At 36.0% G+C, this 14,605-nt stretch overlaps 1 protein-coding gene across 2 annotated transcripts in view; it reads left to right on the top strand.

Moving 5' to 3' along the window:
• Positions 1-7,920, top strand: part of HAPLN1 (hyaluronan and proteoglycan link protein 1) — an 81,913-nt gene extending 73,993 nt beyond the window's left edge. For both annotated transcript variants that reach the window (XM_023215073.2, XM_023215074.2), the window contains 2 exons: positions 1,436-1,738; positions 4,328-7,920. In XM_023215073.2, coding sequence (XP_023070841.1) covers positions 1,436-1,738; positions 4,328-4,617 — 593 coding nt within the window. In that variant the 3' untranslated portion in view covers positions 4,618-7,920. The remainder of the gene's footprint in view (positions 1-1,435; positions 1,739-4,327) is intronic.
• Positions 7,921-14,605: the final 6,685 nt, after the last annotated feature.

Here is a 14,605-nt window from a genome sequence, read left to right as displayed (position 1 = left end):
GGCGGATCACGAGGTCAGGAGATCGAGACCATCCTGGCTAACATGGTGAAACCCCGTCTCTACTAAAAAAATACAAAAAACTAGCCGGGCGAGGTGGTGGGCACCTGTTGTCCCAGCTACCCGGGAGGCTGAAGCAGGAGAATGGCGTGAACCCGGGAGACGGAGCTTGCAGTGAGCTGAGATCCGGCCACTGCACTCCAGCCTGGGCAACAGAGCGAGACTCCGTCTCAAAAAAAAAAAAAAAAAAAATGTTTCAAACCCCTTACTTTCAGTTTGCAATATATACATGTGGAAGTTGAAAAATAGTAATGGAAATACTTTTAAATTAAAGCCCTTATTTTAGTCATGCTATTTAAGGGCAGGAAAAAAATAGGAATAAGGGCTACATTAAAAGTAAACATATAAGAGTATCATGATGCTTTCTACGGAGGTGTGCCTCACTGTACAGATCTGTCTTATGTGAAATAAGATTGTTTAATTACGTTCTTGTTAGATATGCAAAGGAATCCACTTTAGCAGGGGTATCCAATATTTTGACTTTCCTGGGCCACATTGGAAGAAGAGAACTGTCTTGGGCCACACATAAAATATACTAACACTAATGATAGCTGATAAGCTAAAAAAAAAAAAAAAGAAAAGAAAATCACAAAAAAACTCATAAGGTTTTAAGAGAGTTTATAAATTTTTGTTGGGCTGCATTTAAAGCTGTCCTGGGCCACATGTGGCTCGTGGGCCATGGGTTAGACAAGTTTGCTTTCGAGTTTCTCCAAATAAGAATCCCCCCTAAGTGAAGGTTACTTATCTGCAAGTTATTAGAAGACCATGTAAAAGAGTTATATATCTACATTTGGATCATTTGTTAATATGCTTCTTTATACATTTAAAAGACTACATAAAACTAATTACTAATTATATAGGAAAAGTTACTAAGAAAAACATTGTGAATTTTGATAAATACCTTCTCTTTGAGCACTACGTCCCCTCTGCTCTTAGTATTCAACACTGACTATTTCTGTATCTGCCACCAACTCTTAGTATTCAATACTGACTTTTTCCCTGGGTGACGGAGCTCAGTAGTAACCCATTAATAGGGCTAGGAACTGGCAGTAAACGGTAAGTTCTCAGGGAAGGCTCTTTGGAAACTGTAATCTGCGGACAGATGTCTTCAGAAAGGAGAATTTTAAGGTTTGAGTTGAATTCATAGCCAAAGCAGTAAATCACTGAAGTTATCAAACAAAAAAGCTGATCATGAGATTCTCAGAACTGACAGGCTGCTTGAAGGGGAAAGGGATCATGAGAAACAGCTGCTAGTTGACGAAAAACTACTGTCTCATCTGATGGCGGGTCTGTTGTGTTTTTCACCAGCTAAGTGGAATTTGCTCAGAGTTGTTAGTTTTGGGGCTTCTAATGACTCCTTGCTTTCTCTTTTGCACAGGTGTGGTATTCCCTTACTTTCCACGACTGGGGCGCTACAATCTGAATTTTCACGAGGCTCAGCAGGCGTGTCTGGACCAGGATGCTGTGATCGCCTCCTTCGACCAGCTGTATGACGCCTGGCGGGGCGGGCTGGACTGGTGCAATGCCGGCTGGCTCAGTGACGGCTCTGTGCAATATCCCATCACAAAGCCCAGAGAGCCCTGTGGGGGCCAGAACACGGTGCCTGGAGTCAGGAACTATGGATTTTGGGATAAAGATAAAAGCAGATATGATGTTTTCTGTTTTACATCCAATTTTAATGGTAAGATAATAACTGTACTGCCTCGTTTCTTGTCTCAGAGACTATTCCATACTATAACACTACACTTGGCTTTTAATCTTATCTTCTTAGAAAAACAAACAAAAACAAGCTTTGAAGTTTTGTTCTAGTTTTAAAAGACATAAAAAGTTCTTGAGTATCATAATTTTTAAATATCCGCATAAGTCAAGCACAAGTACATATTCTCAGTACTCCTACATTTTATTTCATCCCATTTTTATATGAAATAGTTGAAACTGTTAGGTGGTTTGAGATGTGTTACCTATTGTCAAAGATGATGCTGCCAGTGTGTGCCCTCTGTAGGATATGGTTCTCTCAATCAAAGTAAGTGTGCCTTCATTATTACCCATGCTCTCCCTCTCACAATCACATATACACTTATTCATAGATGATCAACAGAACTCAGGACAAAGTGGGGAGGAGTGAGCAAGAAAAAGAAAGTAGAACTAACTCTCAAGGTGAAAGCAGAAGGAAAGGTTGCAGCGGTGTTGATGACTGATTCATTTTATTCATACTCCTCTCAACCCCTCTCTTGCTCTGTTCAGAACCAGCCACATAATTTGTGTGGCCCAGTGTAAAATGAAAATGTGGGCTGGGTGCAGTGGCTCACGCCTGTAATCCCAGCACTTTGGGAGGCCAAGGCAGGGGGACTGCTTGGGCCCAGGAGTTTGAGACCAGACATGGCATCATAGTGAGACCCCATCTCTAAAAGAAAAAATAAATAAATAAAAAGAAAAAAAAAAAAAAAACAAGGAAAGAAAATATGGAGCTCCTTGTTCAAAAATGTTAAAAATTTTAAGATGATGACAGCAGAGCATTAAACTAAATGCAGAGCCCTTCTCCATGTGGCGCCCTGTGTGATGGCACAGGTCACATGCCTATGAAGCAAGCCCTGGCCCCATCATTTATATTTTAGGTCCGTGGTGATATGCTTTGGGAAAAATAGAAAGAGATTATAGGTCGGGGTCAACAATCTTTTTCTTTTTTTTTTTTTTAAGACAAGGTATCGCCCTGTATGTCACGCAGGCTGGAGTGCAGTGGCACGACCTGGACTCACTGCAACCTCCACCTCCCTGGTTCCCAAGTGACTCTCCCTCCTCAGCCTCCTGAGTAGCTGGGACTATGGTGTATGCCACCACGCCTAGCTAAGTTTTGGTTTTTGGTTTTGTGGTTTTTGTTTTGTTTTGTTTTGTTTTTGGAGACATGGGGTTTCACTATGTTAGCCAGGCTGGTCTCCAACTCTTGACCTCACATGATCAGCCAGCCTCAGCCTCCTAAAGTGCTGGGATTACAGACGTGAGCCACTGTGCCTGGCCAACAATCTTTTTCTGTAAAGGGCCGTATCGTAAATATTTTTGGCTTTGCTGGCCATATGGTGTCTGCTACAACGGCTCATTGTAAGTGCGTATGTTATAGCACAAAAACAGCCATCAAAATACTAAACCCAGATGGAGATAGCAGTATTCCAATAAAACCTCATTTACAAAAACAGGTAGGAGGCCAGTTTTTGACCCCTGAGCTATAGTTTGCTGAACTCTGGTATAGGTGATTGTACTTAACCTCTAGTTAATGTTCCAGTGGCCACTACCCTTTCTCCAAATCACATCATCTCAGTCTAGAAAGAACTGGCAAGCATTAATTTATACTTCAGTAACCTATATCTAATGAGGGGCAGGGGAACATCATATTACAATGTCTAATCAGGTAAGAGAGTCTGATTAGATTCAACCAAAAACTAAGATGCATAAGAAAATCTTCAGTCCGTATGTATTTATCACTTTCAGTCAGTTGAAGTCATATTTTGCACATTTTACACATCTTTAATACATATTGAAGGAATCTCAGTAATTAACACTATTCAGTAAGTGATCGAGACTAATTTGTCTTTCTAGTGAAATCAAGAAATAGTTAGGTGTCAGGGTTTCAACAAATGGAAGTCGAAAAAACTAAACAAATTTGTCTTCTTTGCTAGTGAACCAACACAGACTAAGTTTACATTCTGAGTACGTATTATCTGTGGCAAGTGACTTCCTGTATTTTATGCATTTTCATACGTAGTCTTTGAATGAGAATAATGTCTAATTGATACCTGTAATGAAAAGGACTTGAGGGCTTTTGATTTTTTTTAAATGGACTTTTATGTTAGGAATGTGTTTTGATCCTTTCACATTCAAATTTTGCCTCTCCAGAAACTTGTGCTGGGGTTCAGTCTTGCTACAGCTAGAATTTAAATAGCCCTTGCTTTTAACATGGAATTCTGTCTTCTCTAGTGCCAGAGAAGGGCTCTTTTAGTCACTAATTAGCTAACAGAAACTGTATCTGTCATTTCCCTTTTCTTTTTAAAGCTATACAAGGGGCATGTCTGGACACATATTAAGGGGCAAGGGAAAAACTAATTTAATGGAAGTGACCTAGGGACACTACATTTAACTGGCATTTCTATGTTCCCAAAACTTTACAAACATTGCTCTATATCCCCCTTCATTGAGAAACGCTTCTGTCTTTGGCTCCTTCTATCTCTGTGGCTTAACTGAAGACCAGCCCATTTACTCTGTCTCCTTCTCTCTACAGGCCGTTTTTACTATCTGATCCACCCCACCAAACTGACCTATGATGAAGCGGTGCAAGCTTGTCTCAATGATGGTGCTCAGATTGCAAAAGTGGGCCAGATATTTGCTGCCTGGAAACTTCTTGGATATGACCGCTGTGATGCGGGCTGGTTGGCGGATGGCAGCGTCCGCTACCCTATCTCTAGGCCAAGAAGGCGCTGCAGTCCTACTGAGGCTGCAGTGCGCTTCGTGGGTTTCCCAGATAAAAAGCATAAGCTGTATGGTGTCTACTGCTTCAGAGCATACAACTGAATGTGCCCCTGGAGCACATCAGTTTTAAAGTCATTAAGAACATGTGAAAGGTGTTGTTGTTTTTTTTTCCAATATGAACTCATGCAAGTTACCAAAACTGTGATAACCCTTTTTTACTTACTGTAAAGAGTCATTTTCATAAAGATCAATTCATTGATTTGTTTTTTGTAAAGCTATCATTCAATATATATTATAAATTAATATAAACTTAAGGGAAGCTCTACGTAAGGAGACTTAGAGCCAAACTCTTTAAGCTGTATCATCCCAATAAAGTATCCTTTCATGAACGGGGCATGCAATAGCTTGAGAATTGCTAGGATTAAATTAAGGAAAGTAAAGCTACTCAGAGCAGCAGGTTTCACAAGCACAAACTTTACACATTTGTACAATTTTGAAATGCACTACAATAAACAAATTACAGTAACAAATTTGAAATACAGGCTTCTTTACATAAACTGAGAGGTTATACAAAACTCAGTTTCACAAGGGAACAATCTATACCTTTCTAAAAGTTATTATTTCAAGTCTCCAATAGACAGAATATTTTACTCTTTAAAATCTTGCCTTTTTGACCAAAAAAAAAAAAAAAAAATTCATATGAACTCCAATCCATAGTAACAAGCACAGTTAAAACTCCTTAATAATCCCATTTATATGAAGGATGACACATAAATAAGCAGATAATATTTAACCAGTGAAAGACTTCTACCTTCTTATAATTAAAATTACACATGTCTGAGAGGAACTGTTTTATCTTTTGAGTAGCTTTACTGAGTTGTATTTAAATTCTAGGGGCCATTTGCTAAGCAGCATTTAGCATCTACTCAGGGCAGTTATATAGATAAACTGCTGGACAGAAAAATTGTAAAATTTAGCAGCTTGATTTTCTGTTAGCCTATGAAATGTTATTGTCCTATAAAAATAACTTTAAACTTATTTAATATTCCATATTTACATTATATGAAAATCAATTACATTATAAAAGGAATCCCTAATGCAGAAACAAAGAACCAACTTTCAAAATTCTTATTATTCCTATTTGTATATACACTAGAAAACCCAACTAGTGCCTGTGTTTGGGGGGGAAAGTCAACAGTGTAGTTCTAAACCTTATCCCAAGTAGAAAATGTGGTTAATGATGTCACTTTCCTTGCTGGTCATCATTAGGCTTAAATTAAATGCTGAAGCTGTCATCAAAGAGTTTACACTAAAATCTTCAGGGTTTTGAATAAATGGTTAAGTCCAGCTTCAAAACACAATTTTCCACATTAGCAGCTCCAATCTTAAATAAAGCTCTGTTTTCCTATATTTTTATGACTGTTGAGACCCCACAGGGACCAATATTTGTATTCAAATTACATTTCATGGTTTCCCATTGTTTCACAATGAATTCTAATAAATGGGATTTACTATAATAATCCAAGTATGACATAGCTGGTATGCTTTCATGAATGTTTTTATGTAGATTTTCCTCCCATGAACATGAGTAAATAAATCTGTTTCCTGAATGGATTGTGGTTGCATTTAAGGCTCTGTAATAATTCTAATAAATTTACTCTATAAAGATAGAGTTACATGTGTGGAAGGTATAGAACAATTGGAAGTCCATGAAACCATAACTATAATCATATATTATTCAGACAAAATACTGTAATAAAAGTAGGTCCTTTCTTTCATCAAAAACGTATCTGAAAATTTTCAGATGCTTTAATATTAAAAGATGACAATGTTATGCGTGCACATTTTTAAGTTAGGTTGGATATGCAAACTGTACAAAACTATAAATCCAAAGATTTTGTAAGGTTTAAACTCAAACACTGGTGGTATAAATAGAACTTACACTTCTAAGTTAAAGAAGATACCTAAATGGTCTAGGATAAGATGATATATTATTTAAAGAGGGGACTTTCTCCCAAATAACAAATTTAACACCTCAAATACGGGGGTAGCTCACTGGAAGAAGTCCATACTTAAACTATTATTATGTATGTTCTGATAATTTTATTGGAAATACAAGTAGGAACAAATTTCTATTGAAGCAAGCATCTAATTTTCAGTTATGTCCAGAACTCTACCTTTATAATGTTATATGTAGTAGTATTTCTTAACTTTTAAATACTTACTAGTATAGGAATTGGTGCTGATCAAAATCTCTGGAGTGACTGTTAGCTGATTAAAATCTATACCAATTACACATCATTTTTCCATTCATGTGAAAAACAAAAAATCTTAACAATGAATACTGCTGAGCAGAATTTTTGTCTTCTCATTTTTCTCAAAGGATCAGAATTTCCATGCCCTTTATACTCCTACTTGAATTAGTCTTTTTAATGTTCTCATTTTGCTGTTTTTCCACCAAATGTCTATTTTCCTACTTCATTACCCAAGATGTCTCACTGAGCATGTCTGAAAAAGAAAGGTTGTTCTAATACAATTTCTAACAGAAAGTTTGGTACAACACTGGCTAATTCAGAAATCGCTCCTCAGACTTAGATTCCAAGAGTATCAAAGAGATTAGATAGGAGGCTGGGATAGGAACCCTTGTTTTAATGTATTTGTCCATAATTAACACTGGTGACCATGTAAGGAACAAAGTATATCTGCACATTTCACTGAGACATCTGCATTGGAAAACCCAAACAAAAAGAAGCAATTCAAATAAAAAGACAATGTAAGAATGAAAATAAGTTGGTCACATTAACACTGGAAGCCATCTTTAAATGAGTACTGCCATATTGTATCACAGTAACTTTAAGCCAAATATGGCATTTGTAAATTTAAACTTTCTCTCATGGAAAGGGGGCCGGTACCTGTTAAAGTGTTATGTTATGCAATAATATAGTCACTTTTTATTTTGGCAATTAGAAGTAGACTCAAAGGAGATTCCAATTTGGTTGCTGGCAGCCATTCTGGGTTTCTTGATTTTAGTACTCCAAAAATATGGTGGTCTCACGGAGTAGCTGACCACTAAGGAGGGGAGGATTAAAAGGGAATCACTTATCAGTTTTTAGCATAGAATGCATTAAGAAATATCAATGGATAACTGCCATCGTTTTGTTAAGAAGTTAACTGTATCATAGCTCACTACTGCCAGAGCGGCAATGGATGTACAACGAAAGAGATGAAAAATACAAAAGTCATTAAGCCACCTGATTAAAAGAAAACCAATATTTAAAGGCATTTCATAGATATCAAGTATAAATTTGAGGAGAAGAATCAATCTGTATTACCAAAAAAAAAAAAATGTTTTCATTTTCTGTAAGATACAATGAACTGGTACATTAAAAGTCAATTTTGTGTTACTGAAGTATCTTTTAATTCTTCTGAGTTGTAGAATCTTAGCTATTTCTTTTTGTGTCAAAATCTGTAAATACATTATTTCCAAAAAAAAAGGCATTTAATTCATTCTTGTTCTGATACATTTGACTTCAAATTGTGAATATGTACAATTTTCATTTCCTAGTACTCTTGCAAAGTCAAAGAAAAGAGCATATATATGATGTCGCTAAATCAACTATAGTATTATCCCAAAATATACTGACTTTTTTCTCTTTGTGCATGACTCAAAGCATAATTTATTTTACCCACCAGTTCAGCAATCCCAGAAATCTACGGTGTTGTTGATTAGATTAACACCTTTTAAATGCTTTGTAACTTAATCATGAGTGCTGAATTAAAAGAAAGGTTTTTCTTTTCATACTTAAGTTCTTCTCTTTAGCACTTTACACTTCCAATAACAAGGAATATATTTTGCAATATTTCCATCCCTACTCTGGATTTTCAACATAAAAAATAGTTTCTGGATTTTTCTGATATAGAGAAGTGAATTATTGAGTGCAAGGATCTATTGCTGGTGCAATGACTTGAACAGAAACACACATAAATGAGTTTGTCATTGACACTGACAATTTTAAGGTACATAAAAATGTACCTTAAAATTTTTCCCATACTTACTTGCAATACATTAATTGCCTTGGAGAAGAAAAAGGTCCAAGAATAATATGAAATTAAATCATTTACTTTCAGTGTTTCAGTTCTTACGCAGATGGACGATATCTTCACCTTGCCAGCAATTTTTGTATATTATGGCCTGGTCTTATATGAAACTTGTTTGATACTAATATTGAAGGATCTTACAGAGTTTCATAATGTTTAAATAAAACAAGTAAACTATTATGATGTCCTTACTTTCCTACAGAGTGACAGAGGTTAATATTATAATAAGACTACTCTTGTGCAAAATGGACCCTGTCTATGATGGTAGATGTATAAGAGGAGTCATAAAAGCCAAGATTATTGGAGAATATGAGGGAGAAAATGAACTAAGAAGAAACTGACACCAGAAGTGTAAGAAGAAGATATTTCCTTTCCTATCTTTACTTCTTGGGCCCTCCATTTAGGATTATTTAGAGGCATGTCTTAAGATGGTTCTGTAGTCTGTGCTTCTCAGTAGGTGGTATATTCAGGAAGATAATAGCTGCATGCTTCAGCTGTTAAAAGATGGCTTTTTAATTTAGTTGGTGTCTGACAGCAGCCTCAGCTCCATTTATTCAGGAGAGTACCCCCAGGGTGGAGAGAAAGCTCCGATTTGCTATTACCTGACAATGAAGCTATTGGCTTTAACAACAAATGTAAGATTCTTGGAAAAAAATAGACTTCTAAGAATATTGTATCCTTGTATTTTTCTTTCAAAGCAAGGGACCCAATTGCCAGCTTTTCATCTGTTGGAAATATCTGGGACTTTTAAAACATTATTTGAAAAAAATATTTCTTCGATTTTAATCAATGAAAATTCTGCCTGCCAAAATTCATATATATGCAGAGAGCAAAGAAAGGTAAAATACAAGTGAGTTTGACATTTTGGAGACTATGAAAGGTCCTTCTTTGAAGATGCTCAGATTCTTGCATGTGAATCTAAAAACAAAACCATTTATTATTCTAATAAATAAACATGTTCGTGTATAATGATTGCCGCAAGCCCAGGGAAAAGATAAATAATGTCCTTCATGGTTCTTCCTGTGCTCAGAGTTCTGCCAAACTGAACATCCTTTCTCTATGGGAAGATGCTTTCTCCTATGATGAGAGCCAAACTTCAAGTGGCTGAGAAGCAAATTCTGCTATTCTAATAGAACGCCTTTGAAGAGCCAAACTTTCAGTTCAGTGTACATGAACATTCAGGAATCTGTTAAAGCAATTGTACTCAGCATATTGGAATCACTTGGGAATCTGCAGAAAAATGAGGTCTGAGTCCCTGCCCCACAGATTATGGTCAATGGTGTAATGTGGAGATCAGGATTTTTAACCCCCATGCCCCATTCTAATGTGATTCTAACATGCAGCCAGGGGTGAAAACCACTGGATTTAACTATTTTAGGGTCACAAAACAAAGCCATTCCACAGATATTTAATTAGGTTGATATTTATGACTCACAATTTAAAATAATTTAAAAACTCTCTAATTGCTTTAAATTTTACTGAACTTAGAATATTCTTCAAGCATAAGTATTTAATTGCTTTGATTTGCCTTCTTTTCTAGTGATAGTTCCGATTACATTAGCAAATATATGTCACATAAATTATGTGCCTACCCTATTATTGTTATGTTACTCCTTCAATTCAAACTATTTTAAACCATTTATATTATCAAACCCTTTCCCATCTAAAGTACTGAAATGTTAAGGGTATGGCAATAATCATGTAAAATATTTTGGAATAAGAATTTGAACTCCACATTGAAGTCAATGACTTCTGAGATTTCAATTATATCTCAGAGAAAAAGATGTGAATTCACTATGAGGTTTCCATTACCAACACTGACCCTCAGGCAAACAAAAGCAACACAATTCTAGCTAGGTAGAAGAATGGGTGAGAGTGTGGAATGGAGAGGAAGACAGAGAGAGGGTAGAAGGAGGAGAAAGGAGAGAGAATTCTACCCTTTTCCTCAGTAAGAATATATGATTTGATTAAATTAGTTTACCAAATACCAGAGACAACTCTTTACTTATTAAAACTCTAATGCCATGTGTTACGTAGATAATCAAAAGCATATTTATTTTATGACATAATGAAGACATGCATTACTTATTACTTATCAGCAACTTATTCATAATGTTAAAGATATTGGACTGTTTATAATTGCAAGACACAGTTCAATAGAGTGGTTCCAAGCATAGACACTAGAGTGGTAGTACCACAGTTCAAATTTAGCCCTGCCACCTAGTATCTCTGGGTAAATCATTTAACATTTCTTGGCCTTGATTTCTCCATCTAAAAGTAGACATATTAATATTAATGATATCATTAATGCTTGCCTGATATTGTTATAAAATTTGAATGAGTTAATATATTGTGGTAATAGCTAACACAAGATCACATTTGTGCTATTTTATGTATGCCATTTATTTAATCTACTTAATACCCTGTAAGACAGATATTATTGCCTTAGTTTTCAAAATGAAGAAATGAAGGCCCAGTCAGGGTAAATGATTTGCCCAAGTTCACATGGCTTCTCTTAATAGCAAAATGAAGACTTAAGCAGAAGTTTCAAGGAAATGCCCTCTTTACCATTGTATCATACTTAACCTCATAGGAAAACATGGAATGGTTCCTGGCACATAATAAGCGCTCTGTAAATATTAGCTGTTATTATGTTACAATCTATATACAGGTTTGCAAGTCAGATAAAAAAACAGTCCTCAGTTTTCTCATTCTAACAAAGAGGATCAAAATACATTATAAGGTTTATTTTCTAATAAATAAATAAGATTATTTAAAGATAGAAACTTTGTTGTCACTTATCATTACATACTACCTCAAAATATGTTTTTTTATACTACTTAAATCTTTAATATATATTTACTTCAATTTTTGTTTGCATATATCCTTGGTCAATAAACCAAATTATAAGTTTCTAAAAGCATAGACTACATAATGTTATTTTAATAATCCTTCAACCTCACTGCAAGGGCTAGCATAGTGCTGTCAATGTAGTTTGACAATTTGTATTTTCTTGTAACTGAATACATATTTATAGAAAAAATATTGAAAAAATCAGATAAGCACAAAAAGAAAATGAAAATTTATTATAATTCATAATCCAAATATCTGGGGGACAAAATGACACAAATTTTGTTTTAAAGTATCATATTTATCATTATATATGTGAATAAATTATAGTTCTTAATCAAAATTAGATCATCATACCCAGAGTTTTAGGAATATCACTTATAGTTTTCTTAAAGACATGGTTTTATACATTTCATATTTTCCAGGATTGATTAATTAATTTAGCGAGTGTTTAAACTGACCTGTGGGGATGGCATAGCTATTGGAGTCTGCTGTAACTCACGCTGATACAGGTGAGAGATATGAACAGTAAAATTCAATAATAAACTTCTTTAAATGTTGGATGATCCCACTAGGAGGGATAGCCTAATAACTCCTTCAGCCATGCTCTAGGTTCCTCAATTCTGTGGCTCTCCTGTAGAGCACAGAGACACAAGTTAAGGCCCAGCATTTGTGCCAGCGGACTAGGGCCTGCCTTCTTCCTACTCTAGTTTTAGAGTACACAAAGAAAAGACATGTAGCTAAAGACACAGAGGCTTCAGACAAGCATACTTCTGTGCAAAAGAAATAAAGTCCTATTTTGTATCTTTTCCACTGGGAAGACTAATCTAAAGAAAAGGGTAATAAGCAAGTATATTACCAAATTAAAAAGGATAAATATTAATTAGAGAGGTACACTAAAAATATAATAACACTTAGTTGCTACCAAAAAATATAGAAAACTGATGAAGTGTATGACAAATTCATTCAGAGCTGACTTCATTCTAAGGGTCAGAGAATAAATTTCAGATATCAGCGTTTTGATGTTTTGGTGGGAGAGCACTGTTCAGGATATACTCTGGAAACTTGAAAACTCTTGGGCAGGTAAGCAGCCTAACAGTGACTAGAGACTGCAGCCTAATGCTGTAGAAAGTCCATGGAGAAAAGCTATCTCTACGACAGCTGGTTTACAGAAATGCCTACATCGTATTAATGTAAGGGCAGAAAGGTGTAATAGCTTCTCTGCCCATCATAAGGATCACAGCTGACACTCCTATAACAAAATGCAAGTTAACAAGGGAATAGCATAACGTTATAAATGTATTTCATCAAAGTTTTATGTGACATGGGAGCTTTCAGAAATAAAGACCCAAAGACCCAAGGGAAACTTATCCTATGCTTAGGTTTGATAAAAAACGGATAACCGTATAGAAATGTGATTGGTCAGAGAGTATGATCTAATGGTAATAGATCGAGGCTGGGAACCCACAAGGCCTGTCTGCATATTCTTCTGGCTGTGAAGCTTTCCTTCCTTCTGGGTATGGGGCAGGACCCTGCTGGAATGAGACTGTTGAAGGAGAAGGCAGAGAGTGACCTTTTGAGGTTTTATGGTTTGCTTTAGGGAAGAAGAAGACGAATTCCAGTTTCTATTACTCACTTCAAGTGAGAAAGACGGACAGGAGACAGGAGGGCAGGAGGTCAGAGAGAGACTTTGCTTCTGAGGCTGTTTCTGAGGCCTTCTAATCTCCTTTAGTTCAAAGTACTTAGCATACCAAAGAGTCATACTTTGGCTTATCATTTTCTGTAATATTAGCTAAAGCATCTCTTCACAAGACAGTTTTGACATGTAATATAAATAAATTCCTCCAATTTTGTTTGGAATAATGCAAAGATAAATAGAACACTGGAAATATAATTAAAGCTTATTCCTTTAAATACTTAAAGAGAGGTAAATATTTAATGGTGTTTTACATACAGAAGCCTTAAAGAAGTCCAGAATTTATAAGTATGTACTATTGATGTGAGGCTCTGAAAGACTCCATTTTAATGCAAATAATCAAAATAGCAATTTTACAATATGCTTTGTCCCATGGAATACTATGAAACATATAAAAAGGATGAGTTCATGTCCTTTTCAGGGACATGGATGATGCTGGAAACCGTCATTCTCAGCAAACAAACACAAGAAAAGAAAACCAAACACCGCATGTTCTTACTCATAAATGGGAGTTGAACAATGAGAACACATGGACACAACGAGGAGAACATCACACACTGGGGCCTATCGGGGGTGGAGGGCTATGGGAGGGATACTATTAGGAGAAATATCTAATATAGATGATGGGTTGATGGGTGCAGCAAACGACCATGACACGTGTATACCTATGTAACAAACCTGCATGTTCTGCACATGTATCCTAGAACTTAAAGTGTAATAAATAAGTAAATAAACAGGTAAACAAATAAATAAAATACATGCTGTCTGTATGATGCCTACTATGCATAATCGATTAATATGCCTGAAGGCCGGGCACAGTGGCTCACACCTGTAATTCTAGCACTTCAGGAGGCCAGGTGGACAGGTTGCCTGAGCTCAGGAGTTCAAGACAAGCCTAGGCAACATGGCAAAACCCAATCTGTACTAAAAGTACAAAATATTAGCCAGGTGTGGTTGTGTGTGCCTATAATCCCAGCTACTCAGGAGGCTGAGGCACGAGAAACGCTTGAACCCAGAAGGTGGAGGTTGCAGTGAACCAAGATTGTGCCACTGCACTCCAGCCTGGATGACACAGCAAGACTCTGTCTCAAAATAATAATAATAATAATAATAATAATAATGATAATAATAATAATATGCCTGGAAGGAAATTCATTCAATATATCCATCAAATATATTTCCCCTGTTACTTCTAAAGTTTCCTTCGCAAAGATGTATTCCAAAACAATTATTGAACAAATAAATGTACTGCAATACTAGTACATTCTCATTGCAGCCTAACAATGTTTTTTTAAATTGAGGGAAAATATTCCAGATTTGACTTTGTAATTTCTTCCCTTCCACACCATTTTCTATTCCAGTTCTGCCACTGTAAAAGCCAGTCTAGATGTCACTTGAGGAGGGCCTGAATCATCCATCATCACTGTTTCTCAAAGGAGAGCCATG

Source organism: Piliocolobus tephrosceles, chromosome 4 (genome assembly GCF_002776525.5).
Source record: "Piliocolobus tephrosceles isolate RC106 chromosome 4, ASM277652v3, whole genome shotgun sequence".
NCBI lineage: Eukaryota > Metazoa > Chordata > Mammalia > Primates > Cercopithecidae > Piliocolobus > Piliocolobus tephrosceles.
The sequence above is the reverse complement of the archived record's forward strand: the minus strand, read 5'-3'. Positions and strand labels throughout refer to the sequence as shown.